Source organism: Canis aureus, chromosome 38, assembly GCF_053574225.1.
Source record: "Canis aureus isolate CA01 chromosome 38, VMU_Caureus_v.1.0, whole genome shotgun sequence".
Lineage (NCBI taxonomy): Eukaryota > Metazoa > Chordata > Mammalia > Carnivora > Canidae > Canis > Canis aureus.
The window spans coordinates 11,926,041-11,942,443 of record NC_135648.1 but is presented as its reverse complement, the minus strand read 5'-3'; the positions used below and the strand labels follow the sequence as shown (position 1 = coordinate 11,942,443).

Below are 16,403 nucleotides of genomic sequence, written 5' to 3'. Positions count from 1 at the left end.
TTTGCTGAATGGCTAAGAGAGAACAGAAAAAGGCGGCCACATGCTCCCACCTGAGCCCAACTCCTGATTCTGTCTAGACTCCAAGAATAGAATGAGCCTTTCCTTAGATGTGTAGAGCAATAAGATGAATTAGCCAAGTGTGTAGTTCAGTACAATTCAGCTGATGGTTGCTTTTCCATCTGTGACACTATGATCCCATGACTGATGAGGCAGGTCTCATTTAAGTCTATGGATAAAGGGATGCTTCTGTCATTTCCTGGACCCAGCACCAACTGTATACAGTCACTTTCTCATAGGAAAAAGACACGATTCTCAACTACATGTACCTTTCCCTTTCTTTGATCATGAACAGTTGATTACAGACATAATATTCCTCCTCAAAATATCTGATCTGTTTTAATAGAGACAATGAAGAAAGCATTGTCAGGGTATTCTTTCATTTATGGAAAAATGAACGTAATTTAACATGGTCAGCTTACATTTCTGGAGAAGTTAAAGTTCTATGATAATTTGGAATTATGGAGGGCAAAGGGCAATTGATTAAGCAACCTTACATTAGAATTTTTTTCTCTAAATGAGTACCTTGGTGTCCATAATTTTTCATATTACTCGCTATTTTTGCTAAATCTGGACATAATTTTAGACACTCTTTTCAAAGTAAAATAAATTCTTATAAATACAAAATGTAAGTATCATAACTGCCATGAAAAGAAGAAGACCTTTTAAAACATTTTAATTCACATTGTGAGTATAAAAAGCAAATACATATATTTAATGTCCCTTCTGTTTAATTTCTCAAAAGCCAGTATAAATAAGTAAAATCTTCCTAGAATCGATGAAAAAGAAATTTTCATATACAAGGGAACCATTCTGATCATGGAGGAGAAAACAAGTAATATGCTTCTGCCTATTTTCTGTGCATTAAGTTCTCTTTCAAATTTCTTTTTCTTTTTTTTGCATTTTGAATAAACCATACAAAAAGAAAGCACGAGATTTTTTTTTCCTCAGAAAATGTATGCAAAGTACAACAAAAAGAGATGTCCCTTGTTAAAGATGGATTGCCCATGCTCCTTCAGCTTCTCCACTTCTTAAAGCCTCTATTTACTTCACACTTAGGAGCAACTGAGGTTCACCACATTAGAGACTTGTAAAACAATAAATCCCTCTGTTATTTTCAAAAGAGTAGAAAGATTTGAATAAGTTGAAGTTATACTCCACTTTTTTTTTTTTTAACAAAACTCATTATTATCTCTGCTGTCTGTATTCCCACAGAGTTTTAAGAGAAGCAAGCAAGCAAGCTGGTTTTCATTACACTTCCACTAGCCATCAATCTCTGATATAACATGAGAATTTATCGGTAGCTTCCCTTTTATTTAGTACCATCTTAACCAATTGTTTGCGGAGAAGGTGTATGATGAAGCAAAGTTAAATTGACACATCTGTGATATGCCTGACAGCCTTCAGTATGCCTGGTATTAATTTGTTTTCTTTGGCTAGGTAAGTGCTGCCAAAGCATATTACACATAATGTGTACTTCCAATCAAAATGATGAAAAGTATATATGCAATTTTGTGTCACTCAAAGCAGTATAAGAATGCATAGAAGAATGTGTATGACAAAGACTGCCCTTTATAATTAAAATATAAATTTAAGTTCTTTTTGTTGTTGTTGTTACAACATAATCTAATCCTAGGTAGGCTCTCCATGAGTTTAACACTTTAAGTATTAAAGAGATTTTAAGTGCCAAAACCACAGCCATACATTGCATTTCTAACGGCCAGTGCTGAATGTTGCATATCTATATTCAAATGCACAGATAGATCTATGCCAGTATATTGAAGTGGACTTTAATTGACCAGTGAGAAGTCAATTTATTTAAAACTGTGCCTTTTCTTTTAATGCTTTGCCTTAGTGAGTTATCTTCCAAATATACATTCATTGCCATAAATTAAGATGGCATGACATCTGAAGAAACAAAACATAAAAAGCAAGTTTCCTCCAAACATTTTTTAATTTTTTTTTAATTAAAAAGGGGACTGTATGCCTGCAGGTGCACACATGTGCGCGCGCACACACACACACACACACACACTACAAAATCTAAATTCTCTCATTTTGATGGTTTTGTATAATTGATTAGAAAATACATTTGGAAAATACTGGGAAATACTGTTCAAATCAGAGAAAAAGAAACACCTGGCATTTCTGTTAAAGAAAAAGTAGAGAGGAGAGTTGTGTTTGCTAAAACTCTGAATGGAAATTATTTTTAGTAGCTGAGGTTTCCTAGATCTTAGAAAGTAGAAGTCGAGAATGAACTTGAAACAAGAATAAGATGCCAGGTAAATCCTTCAAAAGGCAAAGGCTGTCACTTATCACCCTCAGATAATAAAGGAGCTAACTTTGATCTGATGGACTGGCAAAAAGAAACAGCAGGATTTAAAAAAAAAGAGAGAGAGAGAGAAAAACCTTAAATTTGTTAAAGTGCTATTCATACAAGTAAAGATAAGAAATGAATCTAGGATTTCAAGCAAGAATATAAGTAGGAGCAAGATTTACAACAGAAGAGCAGTTATTAGATCAGTGTTCTCTCTCAACTCTCATTCAGATTTACTAAGCAAAATCACAGATCTCTAAACTTACCTCTTAGAGTAAAATTCAAAAATTCTGAAATCTGTGATGTACTTTAGAGAAACAGAACACTTATTAGTTTTCTACATTTGCTTTCAGCAAAAAAAAAAAAAAAGAGGAAATGACGTATTTATGTAACGCAGATAAATAAAATTCCTATTTTGCATTTATTTGAGAGCTATCATGTTTACACTTAGATATATTTGTCAGACCCTCGTATTAAAAAAAAAAAAAAGAATGTAGCCAAGAGCTGATTCAAAACTATTTCTTGGACATGGGCCCAAACCATTAAATTATGCATTTAATATAAGTAGTTTATTTCCTATTTTACAAATTATTTATGATTACTAGCTTTTGAATTTAGGAACGATAACAGTTAAAAATTCATAAAATCAGAAGCAAGTTCACTTATTAGGTTACCTGTTACCTGTCTTTCTATATAGTTAAACCAATTTAGTTTAAAATCAGACCTGGCAAATACCCGCAACACTAATTCCAGGTTAAAATCATGCCTGGCAAATTTAACTGGCAACTGTGGATTAGAAAAATACTTGAGATTCACTTTGTTATATAAATGTAATGAAGACTCTGAGCATCATACCTATAACATTCTACACAGACACCTCTTCCCATATAGGTACATATTTCACATGCACACTATCCACGCAAACCCACACGAATGTGTATATTCTCTCGGCTGCTCTGGATTTTAAAGTACCATATGTGTATTTATAATGGCACAGACCACGTACATCCATATACACATGGCAGTGAAAATAATCAATGGCAAAACATCCGAAATGCAGGAAGAAGAATGACAGGCGGCAGAGATGCCTGGTGTCATCCCTGCACTATCAAATATACACATAAGTATGATTGGAGAAAGAGAACCTAAATATTTCACTGTCAGAGAATGTAGAGAACTGCAATTCATTTCTATCTCATGTGCTTTAGGACAATGACAATTTAATACAAGGCCAGTGGATGTAAAAGAGATAAAAAACTGAACACACTGGGCCAGTGTAATCAAAGATTTTCTCCAGAGAGCTGGCTGGGGCCGGAGCTCATATGCACTTATAACAGATCAACGTTGTATTGTTTCTCTCTTCCATGAATTCGCTATGAAGCAAGATTCCAAGCAAGGTTTATCGACTACGATGATTTTAAAGTTCCCCTGAAATACCTCAGATGCTCTTCTCCTCTTTCTAAATGCTTAATAGGTGGCTCTAAAAAGTTTATTTCATATTAATTGGTTGCACAGAAATCATTGCTATTAATGGCCACTTGTCTGACCAAGTATCAACCGTAAGCACAGATTTTAATTTGTTTTATGAAATCATATAAGCACAACCTTCAGTGCTGCGCAGCACTTTAAAAGTAAAACAAAGAAAGATCTTCTTTGAGTCACTAGGCTAAAACAAATGTTGAGGAATTTTTCACAAGTGATACGGACTTGCGACTGGGCATGATGCCTACCTTCCAAAAAGAAAGGTCTCTTCTTTGTCTGTAGTTCTTGCAGGAGTAAGGTATTGTGAAAGTATTGTTAAATAGACTCATAGAGAAGTTACCTGCCCTCTTTGATGAATAGCACCATGTATCTAAAATTAATTGCAAAAGTATGGCCCGGCTAATGAGATGGTCCTTATCTTTTCTCAGCACAGGAAGCACAAGTATTTTTCTGCTGGCTCAATATTTTATAAAAATGCCTAAAGTGTTATTAACTAAGTAAAAATCTGATTAAAAGACCTCAAAGACCCAAATTATCGTAAATTCTAAGACCTGGAAAACCTGGAGTTAAACCTGATTTCCTATATTATTTCCTTTTTAAACCTTAATTTCTTTTCTTTTTCACTTTGAAAAGAAAACCAAAGGGGGGAAAAATCTTTTCTCCAGCTGCTATTAGCATTTTTAAAAGCTGAATTACAATATCCTTTTTTTTTTTATAAGATGGTCAATATGTATTACAGGTCAGATTAAATCAAAGAAATATATCAAAGGCCGTCAATTCAGAATTTAAAAAAAAAAAAAAGAACAATGATACCTTATTGGGGGGAAAACACTGGAAAAATGATCATCCATGCAAGAGAATTAATGGATATCCACAAGGGCTTTGCTAATAACATGGGTTAATTACCGCTGCAACACACACAAGGCTCAGTAAATAAAGCAGCAGTGCCATAAACACATTAAGATGAGAAACCATCACTAAAAGAACCAGCCAACACCATCACCCTTGCCTCTGCCCAAGAAAGGGAAAGCTGTTTCCCAGCCCTTTCTGGAAAAGGAGGATTTCTAAACTTAACCACCAAATGTACATAAGGTAATACATAAATACACTGACACAAAGGGCTGGTGAAACATGGGGTGCCCATCACTTACCACTCCCATTCTACATTTATTCCATTAACTCAGGAACACTTATTTTTGCTTACTCCAAGGAGAAAAAAAATCACATGTTACATAATACAGACTGTCTGGCTGTTTGGACTATCTATAGTTGGGGATATGTGCAGTGGTTATTAAATTTTCAGAAAAAATAGAATTAATCTGTTCGCTTTAGTGCTGTGATGGGCAAGGTTACAAGACTCAACAGCTCAAGAACACTCACCCCTAAGTGCAGCTAGTTGTCACTTCCAGCAATTTACAAAGAAATCATCTGAAAACCCCACCTACACCACCCACCTTTAAGGCTGCAGGTGTTTTCAACAGATTTACAGAGAAGAAACAGGAGGAGAAGTAGTATGAGCTCCAAGTCTGGAGTTTAAGTGTTCTTTCTTAGAAAAATCAACTTAAAGTGTCTGTTGATAGTTTTCAAATAATATCACATCTAAAGTGACTCAGGCGAGCTCCCATCTTTCTCTAAAAAATTGTATCCGCTTGGAGCTTGGGTTTAGGCTTTTTGTTGTTGTTGTTGTTGTTGTTGTTGTTGTTGTTGTTGTTGTCGTTACTGTATACATTTTTCCTTCCTGCCTATTTTTATCCCCTTATATTTTGACAGGATAGTATTACTTTGGGATAGTAGTGTTTCAATTTACATTAGCTTATAATAAGAAGAGATGAGGCCGGGGATGGGGGTGGGGGCTGGAAATATCAAAAAAACCCTGACAACAGAAAGAGTGGACCATTCGAAATAAAACTTGCATAGCTCCCAACAGGAATTTTAAAACACAAATCTGTTTCATTTGCACTGCTTAGATTTCAATCATAAGGCTGAATTTACTGAACTGTTCCCTCCTCGCCTTGCCTGTTTTGGAGTGTTTCAATTGCCTTTCCTTCTTCCAACAGCTGTGACAACTGTTAAAACAGTCAGTAAAATTAAGTCCGCTCTATAATCCTGTAGTCAATGTTACATTTTAATCAGAGGTTGAAAGGGATTCATGTGATGAGCACACTCATTTAGAATGATTAGACGGACACATATGTCAAAATGAGCAGATATATTATTTTCATCTATTTATGCTATCAGTTATTACTGCCATTAAATGTGAAACAAGCTTTCAAGTATTATGTTCTTTAATGTGCTGGCACATTTCCTAAAATAAAAGAACACATAGTTATAGGTTAACATTTTAGGCTCCCCTAATGGTGGTCAATAAATCGTAGGAATCTTTTTAACAGCCTCCAAAACAGGAATTGCCTAATATTTTCCTCTGAAACTGCATAACTCTGGTTTCATTTCTATGTATACACACACGTGATAGGGTTTAACCCAGTACAATTACTATGAATATTAATAGCATGTATAAATTCTGTGGTTTATTAATTGAGACAGAGAGGCAGATGCGTTGCTTAGCATTAGATCTTTCTGTCTGTCCAGTGAACCACGTAACCATCAGAACTGCATCCAGACAATAAATCTGTATTTTTTTTTAAAGATGACTTTTAATTGAGCCAAAAAGAAAGCTAGTTTGAATCTTGCGCCAAAGCCAAAAGGACATGTGCCCTGATTTCATTTAAATGCATCTGCTTTAAGAGGCTTATCTAAACTAATTATTCAAATTAGCTATAAGAAGTTAAATTCAAGAAAACTACTTTAGAACGAAGCCTCCAGGGGATTTTTAAAGTTTGTTTTGTTTATTTATCTACGGGAGAAAAGTTCAGAATCTGGGTGAGCTTGGATAACGCCTTCTCCCCCAACAGGCAGACATGTAGCCTCTCCAATTCTACAGCCCCAGGTGCACTCACCTTCAGACTACACTGGAGTGGGCAGTCCTACCTTTGTTTATTTTTCATTTTTACTTTCACACAATTCAAGGTTGTTTCTTGCTTTGAGCGTCTCAAACTGATGCAGGCACAACCTTCCAGTCTTTCAGTTCCTCCTACGTCCATCTCTTGGAGAATAATCCTTGTGCGAGTGTGTGTGTGAGTGTGTGTGTGTGTGTGTGTGAGTGTGAGTGTGTCTGCATGTGCACGTGCGAGCGTGCACACACATATCTACACAGAGACACTCAGATTCACACACGAGCAGCCACTGAGACTGCAAGTCACTTTTCATCTCTTACTTAATTACAAAGCAATGCAATATGCAGTCACTAAGGACAGCTAGTGGACATCTACCTATAATGCACTACCTCATCTTCGAGAGTTTTGTATTTTCTTCACAATCCATAGAGAGCTGTTTGCCAAGAGCATTCTTTTCAGAATTATAACAGTTGGTATTACTGTAATGTGAAAGCAAAGCAATATAACTGACTCAACATAAAGATAATCCAGTGACAGCTCCCGTGATATACTAATATTTTATCTTAACAGTGGGTTGAAATTAAGTTTACGACCTGCTCATTTACACAAGAATGCCTGATTTACTTGTCCTACCCCCATCCACTTCTCCCCCAGATTTAGTGTTCCAAATATATATATATATATTTATATATATATATACACACACACACACACAAATATATATTCATGGGCATAAAGATATTCATAAATACGAATTAAACTGCATGTCAGAACAAAAGTACTTTTCTGTATCTTCTGGACATGATACATGACACAAATCTGCAATCTCCACATCGTCTGTTCAAGGGGAAATTTTAAAAGTCACTACTGTTTCTTCTTTAGTTTTTTTTTTTTTTTCCTCCCCTTAAATATTTATAATGTGTGAAAATCTCATGTTACTTAATGGACTGATTTGTCAGTTAAGTGCTGACTTAACGCTAACCATGCAAATAACATTATTCTAGCCCTGAATTGCACAGGGCTAGTTTTTAAATTGTTCTCTGAAGGAGAATTAGTAAATGTGCAATTTTGCCTCTAACTCTGCGCGGTAAGAAATGACAGGGAGCTGAAAATATCTGTCAAACTGCAAATACATAAGAGGCACTCAATAGTATAAATCATTTTGAATATTGTATTTTAAAACATCTTTCCTTGGGAAAATGGGTCCTGGTAAAAGATGCATTTTAACAGTTCACTAAGCATTTGTGCCAAGTGCCTATTCTTAGCACCTGAATAAGAAGTGACTGTCACACAGCTGTTTTACTGACAGTCACTGAGCTTTGCCTCAAAGGTAACATTGTAGTCAGAGAACAATTCTCGACTTACTGAATTAGGAGATCGCCCTCAACACAAAAGGCACAAGACAGACACAAACAAGCACTCGTGCACACAAAGTACCCAGGGCATTACCTGAATCAGTGTGCAGAGGCACCGTCCGGCCCCCCGCCCCCCTGCACCCCCCTGCACCCCCCTCCACGCACCCCCACGACGAGTTGGAAAAAAAAAAAAAAGGAAAGAAAAAGGTACCTACTCTTCCTCGTAGTGCAGGGAAAAAGACTCAGGAAGGCAAAGTTCTACCGAATCCATGTGCGGCCGGCAACCATTATTTGTGCACCCCAGCTATAAATCAAAGTTTCCTTGACAGAGCACAGTTGCAATTAACACAAATGTTCTCCTAGTGACAAGCCTATGGGCACAGCCAGTTGGGACCAAAGCTCTCACACGCTCCTAATCAAGGACTTAAAGCCCCGATTGGAGCTTATTAATATGAAGTAGGGCTTTACATATGCAGTCCCCCCGGCCCAGCCGCGCAGCCGATTGGGGGGCCGCGGCCCAATCAGGAGGGAGGCGACGGGAGGCTGCACCGGCGAGCGGAGCCCGGCAGGTAGGCGGGCGGCAGGGCAGGGCAGGGCAGGGCAGGGCAGGGCAGGGCAGGGCTGCGCGGCCCGGGACCCCCGCGCCCCCCGCGCCCCCCGCGCCCCCCGCGCCCCCCGCGCCCCGCCGCAGATGCTCCCTCCGCGGATGCTCTCCGTCGGTCTGTCCGTCCACCCCCCCCCTTTTTTTTTTCTTTTCTTTTTTTTTTTCTTTCTGGGAAGCCACCAAAGAAACCTAACTAACTTAACTCTCTAAGCACTGGAGGGCTCCCCCGTCGGTCTCTAACCTAAGAACCTGTGTTGCCTCGCAAAGAAGAGCTCACGCACACTGTCGGTTAATTTGGGAAAGGATTCCGCGGAAGGTAGAGAATTAAGTTTGTCCTGCCGTGTGTCTGTGTTTTCAACCCCCTTCCCTTGCCCCCTTCGCCTCCCCCCACCCTCATGCACCGCCCCTTCCCCATGCACCCCCCACCCCGGGGGCTGCTGCTGCTGCTGCTGCTGCTGCTCCTGCTCCTGCTGCTGCTGCTGCTGCTGCTGCTGCTGCTGCTCCTGCTCCTGCTGCTGCTTTAGTGCTGTACTTTTCCCATTTCTTCGTAATCGCGTCTTTGCTGGCTGTCCTGACACGTACGTAGTGGGGGGCGTTTGAAAAATCAAAGACTGTCTTCCAAACTGTTGGGGCATGGGGACCCCTGGGATCGTCGCCTGTGAGGTGGAATGCAGTCTTGCACAAGTACGGAAGAGGAGACAGTGCATCGGTGCCGTCTGCGAGGATGCCTATGTAAATCATATGCGTAAACATTTCTTTACCTGCTGTCTCCCTACGTATAGATGTACAGTGCGTGGCTTTTCAAAGCAAACGCAAAACTGCAGGACAGACCGGCTTCTCCGGGGACAGGGGCAGGGGTCTGAGGGCGGCAGGGGAAAGAGCACGTTAAATCCCTCCCAGTGCATTTTGACAAAATAAAGACTGCAATTTTTTTTTTTTTTTTTTTTTTGGTATGGAGAGCTTTACTACACAGTGCACTAAAAGTATTCTTAATCATATATTTATTTCAGTGCAAGCTTCCAAACTGGGGGGCATATACAAATACCTATGATTTCACCCAAAACATCAGTTCCCAAATGAAATGCAGTGTACATTATTTGTTTCTATACATAACATACGCCAAGGGCTTCAAAAATAAAATCAGAAACATTTTGTGAATCATCACACAGTCTGGCCGTTATAAGGACTAGTTTCAAACAGATAATGATTTAGGAAACTAAGAATTCTCAATCAAAAGTGTTTTTTTTTTTTTTTCTTTTTTAAGGGGGTATATAAGAGAAGAGTATTTTTCCTTCAATAATATAGAATGTGGTTTTAGTTTTCATTTAACAAAGAGTTTTCTTAGGTCCTACTTTAAACTACAGGCTATTTTATACTAGCAAATGTATTGGAATAGATGCCAGCTATTTATGGCAAACTGCTACCTTATGGAGACTGGAAGACCCACAATTTTGATATAATTCAGCTCTACTGCTACCACCAACCTTTTGCATCTTAAGTGTTCCATGATATAAATAGTATAATCTTTGAGATCAAAATAAATTAGTTTGGATATTCAGTGTGTGTTGAAGTCACTAAATCAGAACTCAACTCTCTCTCAACCCTTTCAAATTTTCTAGGTCTTTAAAAAAAAAAAACACAAAAAAAACACTAAAATAGCACAGCCATATTAAAATTCAGAATGTAAAAATGACAAACATGATTTGGTCCCCCCACCGAAGAAAGCAATTTCCCTGCCATGTATTTGGCCATATCTCAGATATGGGCCTGATTCTTCTTATTTGTGGTCTAAATTCATACAAGTTTTTAGATGAGAACTCACATAGCAAAAACTGTGCCTGAGAATACTGTATAAAAGCAGGTAGTAAAAGCTTAATTACCAGTAGCATTATGCTGTCTATATTGTTAAATGTGAACTCTGCAATTAAGATGTAAATTTGGTTGTGAGCAGTGAATTAAAAGAGCTTTGAGATGTAGAAGAAAATCCAAGCATTCTGCAGACACCCGGGAAAAAAAAAAAAAAAAAAAAAAAAGATTTGTCTATTCAATCTAAAATGAGACATGTAATCATTTTATAATTAAAAAAATAAATAAAAAGGCATTTGAAATAGAAACATCATTTTTCCAAAATACAATAAATGAAATATGGAGGCTAATACTGTATTAGAAAGAAAGAAAAACATCTTTGGTTCCAAGATTACTATCTTCATTACTGAACAAACTAAAAATCTCAGGGTACTTAATAGACCCAGTTGTGTACATTTTTAAACAATACACGAATAAAAGAGTTTCCTTTTTATTTTTTCTAGAGACCTTTTTTTTAAAAAAAAAAAAAAGATTTAATGTACTCAACCCATCTTAAAGCACTAACATTCAGATTTTGCACCTGTGCAGGATCCTGCACTGTATTCAGTTTCTTTGCATTATCATGCTGTGATAGAACCTGTTTATTACTCCTTTGAAATGGTTTTTTTAAAGACAAGGTTTGTAGTCGATTATTTACTGATGGACCTTAAGTCACCACATTTCATAGGAGTCATCTTTTACTTCCCAGAATTTTCTTATTTCCTTTTGGGTACTTATTTGCCCCATTATGAACCACTGGCTTTTAACTGATATATATTTTAAAAATATTTAGACTCATCCGTGTGGAAATCTCTTCTGTGCTCACAGAGACACATGTACAAACATACAGCGTATAGTCCCCGCTGACCTTTCACTAACCGTATTTCATCAATGCAAGGTACAGTGTCCACTGAGCTAGCTGCTTTCTGAATGACCAGAAGTATACCAGCATATACACATCCACTGATCTGTAACCTTCCCTTTGGGATCAGAGTGTCACCTTTATAAGTAAGGACCTAAGATTACACCTACCGTCTTAAATCCAGTTTAACCAATTTAAAATTTAAAATAATAGCTACTGCCCTAAACTTGCGAGACAGCTTCCAGAATATTTTATAAACACGCAGCTTAGTCATCTCCAGAATCTTCCCTAGCCACACTTTTCTCACCTTGAAGGAGGAAATAGTGGATCATCACAGGAGATACACACATCATGAGCAATACTGAGCATAAACCTTTTAGAATACAGCGTAAACAAAGGATATGGGGAGGGAAATGAAGCTAACAAACAGATCAACAGCCTAGAATAAACACATATTGCTAATCAGTCAATACACTTCAAAATCTTACCACAAGGAGTCCATCCAAAGCAGGACAAATGGAACTAAATAAAAGAACCTCTTAGGACTATTTCATAGGGAATATTCATCAATTAGTTAATATCCACCAGGCCCTGGGTCCATGCATAGTTTCAATCTCTTTTTCCTTAAACAATGCAGTCACAAATACCCAAACAACTTCATCCGCAGGCCCCAGCTCACGCACAGACACCAGCAGAAAATATACTTCATTTCCATTTGAAAGAAGAGAATGGCAACAAGCAAAACTCAAATGCAAACAAAACGTAGCTTCCTGTTTTCTACACCAGAAATTTTACTGTATTTTAGTCAGAATCCTCTCCTAAAACATTCTCACAATGAATTCTTCTTGCTAGAAGATGATGAGAAACGTTTCATCTTGCCATTACTGCATATTAATAGCTACTTTTAGTTCCCAGCTTCCTCTTGTGAAAATGAGCAGGACTAGTCAGTCTTAAAACGTTTCTAGCTGTCACACCATTTTTGAAGCAAATTTTTATTTTATATCGCACATCTGTCATTTGTTAAATATTTAAAACTAAACAAGGCCTGACAAATTTAGAATTTCAAATCGCCTTATAATCTACCTTTGTGGATCTTTCCTCAAGACCATAAAACCTTAAAGAAGCTGTTTAACTCTTTGAACTATCTTCCATCCTGTCTTTGATAGATTGTGTACAGTATAATGTACCATACTGCCAAAAGCCAGCCAAGATGATTACAAACTACTGTCTTTAAAAGAAAACCCACAAAAGAACATCCCTGGGAAAAAGAATCCTGATGGGCAAGCAGGAGGCTCAGACATCAGGATCCCTTCTTTTGCATCCTCTTGTGACTTGGGTGGCCTTGAGCAGGTCACCTCATTTACCTATCCCTCTTTCCCTCATCTGTGCATGGGGATTTCTTTTATGCTATAAACCTGCTTAAGGATACACCTTTCCCGCTGGGAACATGAAGACGCCTTGCGGAGTCAGTATGACTACTTTATATCACCACCAAACCTCCATCAATTCATCACACCTCAGTTGCCTTTCATTTCTAGGGCACAGGCTTTGATATTTAAATTATTGTCTCGATTGGCAAGAAGCAATCATTTCGACTGAAAGTGATCACTTCCACAGAAGCACTAATAAAAACCTTTCCTTTTGACAAACCTCTTGTCCTATAAATCCATCCCATTCCCAAATTACCAAGTCCATGTAAAAAGCCTGTTCTCTGGGGAGCAATTAGCTCACCTCTCTAAGACACCAAACTCCTTTCCCAGTGTTTGTGAAAGTGGAGGGGGGAGGGAATCAAAGGAACACAGAGAAACTAATAGGCGCAATTCGGTTTCCGTTTCATTAATTCAGCATTATTTCAACTTTCATTTCGTCAAGCTAATAATACACATGGTGAAATATCAGGAAACATTAAATTATAAACTACAGCAGCTCCGATGGGAAAAGTGACTCTAGTTATGCTGTATTTCCAATATACGAACCCTGGTAATAAAATACCAGATGTATTTCATAGGATCCTATGAGCTTTCTACAATCTGCATGGCATGTATTTACAGAGCAATAGTTAACATTTTGAGATTATACATTAATAAATGAGTTGCAGTTATATTCTTTCCTGAATGTTAAGCACCATGAGCTAGATGCAGAAAACATTCAAGGTCAATGTCCCGTTTTAGACCTTTTCAGGCGGCTGTAATATTATGATAATCAAGCTTAAAATATTCCTATAGAAAGAGTAAATTAGCCTTTTCACTTGAAAGATGATTATGATAAACAATAAACCTAAGAGAGGACAAAATCCCTATTTTTAAAAGCCATAAATTGTTGACTCAATCATGTGTGTGATAGTGTTGTCCAAAATAAAAGGTAGCTTAACTCTGAGGGGAAGGGGTGGGGGGGGAGAAGTGGAGGCAGAGAGGGCGGGAGAGGGGGACAAATATGGCAGATTTTAGAATAAGCAATCTGAGCTTTGATACGAGTAAAATGATCAAGTTATCCATCTTACCCACTCCATTCAACATATATTCAAAGTTAAAAATGCATATGGCCATGAAACATAAAAAAAAAAAAACCCACAAAGTATTTTTTCCTGACTTATTGGACTATTCAACACTATTTGAAAGTTCTCTTTTCCTATTGTTTCCTTAACCCTTTTGCCCAAATTTTCAAAGGACCACTAAAAAAAAAAAAAAAAAAGAAAGAAAGAAAAGGAAAATGAGCTATATAGCATCTGGTGTCCATATAAACAAGGCTTAGAGGATATCACTTTTTTTTTTTTTTTTTTTTGGATGCTAGAACTGGCTGACACGCTCTCCTAAGGTTCCTTTTTTATAAATGAAAGCATCTGATAAAAATCTGCTTCCCCCCAGCAAGGCGAATTAATTAGGGGTGTGCGTCTGTCCCACCCTGCAGAAGTCGGGGGACTGGAAGGCCTCACGGCAGGCTCTGGAGTCAGGCCTGGGGCTCGCATTCCAATTATGAGGGATGAGGCTTTGGCCTAGGGTCACAACAGGGATCTAACTCTCAGTTGCCTTTGCAATTAAATGGGAATAACAGTAAGAACAATCTTGTAAAACTGTTACGGGGATTAAGTGAGTTTAAAGTAATTTAGCAGCCGTGTCTGGGTCCTGGTTGTGGGGGGACCCCGCATGACCGGGTGGGCCAAGGCAATCTGACTCGTGCCAGCTGTGCTAGCCTCCTAACCCACAGTACTCCCTGCTGAGGCTCGCAAAAGTGCCTCAGTTTGGGTAATAAATCTGACTGTCATCGTACACATAGTCAGCCTCCCATAAATATTAGCCATGACTATCTTTAAATCTTACTAGATAAAAGAAGAGACCTAAAGAAATGGCATGATCAGCCCTTCCAGCCTTCATCTTTGAGTAGGAGTCCAAGGTGCATAACACAGAAAAGGAAACGAGGTGCACGTGTTCCCCCAGTGAGAAGAGCAGTGATGTTTGCCCCAAGAGGATATGAACTGCTTGCTAGAATTCTTTTTTTTTTTTTTTTTTTTTTTTTTTTGCTTGCTAGAATTCTGACACACATATATGGACTCCGTATAATGAGAGGGGACCAAGGAAGATGTCCCCCTTAAAGCTAACCATTGTGTTTTGGGCATGAGGGTGAGGAAGACAGATTTGGGAATGTTCAATGACTCTGCTGACTCTCCAGAGCAGTCAATTGTACATTGTTTCCCCGAAAGAAGGGGAGAGAGAAATTGCTCCTACTCCTTTTCTCTTCCTTTAAGACATTCTTCCACAATCCTCTACCCTAGCAGTTTGGTCAATAATGCTGTTGATTTTATTACTATCCCGAGCACAAGCTCATTCACCCAGGAGCTCCTTTGATCAGATATCCCAAGAACTCAATTTCTTCACAAGGCTTTGCTCTTGTTACACTGAATGGCCACTAATCTAAGCAGAACACAAAGTCTGGGCAAGACAGGGAAAGACCACAGGGATTATGAGTCCGACTTGGTTACCTTAGGGGAGGAAAATAAGGCTCAGAGTGGTTAAGAATCTTAACCCAAGTCTCACACCCAGGTATAGAAAAGCTCACATTAGAAAAGAGGACATGTCTCCTCTTTCCAGTGCCTACTTAGTAACAAGCTACTAATGCTAATCTCACAGTTGTTGATGATACACCAGGGCACTGAACTCCAGCCGAGATAGGAGGCCTCCCAGGACAAAGGTCCCAAGTAAGAGCCAAGGCACATCAGATCCCGAGAGATAAATGCCCAAGTGTGTACCAAATAGTCCTTTGCTTTCTCCAAAAGCTTAAAAAGATTTTTTTTTAAAAAGAAAGAAAAAAAAGAGTCACAGATTAAAAAAAAAAAAAAAAAAAAGCAGGGATGAACTGGTAGGGAGAAACTAACTCTCTCTCTCTCTCTCTCTCTCTCTCTCTCTCTCTCTCTTTTCCCCAGGGAATTCATTCCTTGTCCTTCCCTAAACACATTCTGACTATCATTTCTTTTAGGGAATCCAGGTTTTACTAAGTGGCCACTCCTTTCCCCACCTCCACCACTCCCTCACTGTAATCTGTGAAGCTGCACCAGCTCAGAGGATATCCCTGGCACCAGCAAGGAAACTGAGTCACTAGTCCCGTCAACGTCACAGAAACACAACGAAGGTGTCTCGAATGAGTGAAGGAAGTTAGTACTGGGAGTTGGTACTCGGTGTCTTGCTGCAGAATTTAAAGAATGTAATTGGGTTACATTATTAGAGCACTATAGGACATTTCTTTTTAAAATTTATTTATTTATTCATGAGAGACACAGAGAGAGAGGCAGAGACACAGGCAGAGGGAGAAGCAGGCTCCCTGCAGGAGCCTGATGTGGGACTAGATCCCAGGACCCCGGGATCACGGCCTGAGCCCAAGGCACAGGCTCAACCGCTGAGCCACCCGGGCATCCCCACTATAGGACATTTTAAAA

At 38.6% G+C, this 16,403-nt stretch overlaps 1 protein-coding gene across 36 annotated transcripts in view; it reads right to left on the bottom strand.

Moving 5' to 3' along the window:
- ESRRG (estrogen related receptor gamma) overlaps nt 1–16,403 on the bottom strand; it is a 616,791-nt gene that overhangs the window by 215,582 nt on the left and 384,806 nt on the right. Inside the window, exon 1 of one of the 36 annotated variants that reach the window (XM_077887007.1) lies at nt 8,381–8,603. The exons of 34 other annotated variants lie outside the window; for them this stretch is intronic. In XM_077887007.1, coding sequence (XP_077743133.1) covers nt 8,381–8,436 — 56 coding nt within the window. In that variant the 5' untranslated portion in view covers nt 8,437–8,603. Of the gene's footprint in view, nt 1–8,380; nt 8,604–16,403 lie in introns of those variants that run through there. One more of the 36 variants, XM_077887008.1, reaches the window with a different exon arrangement.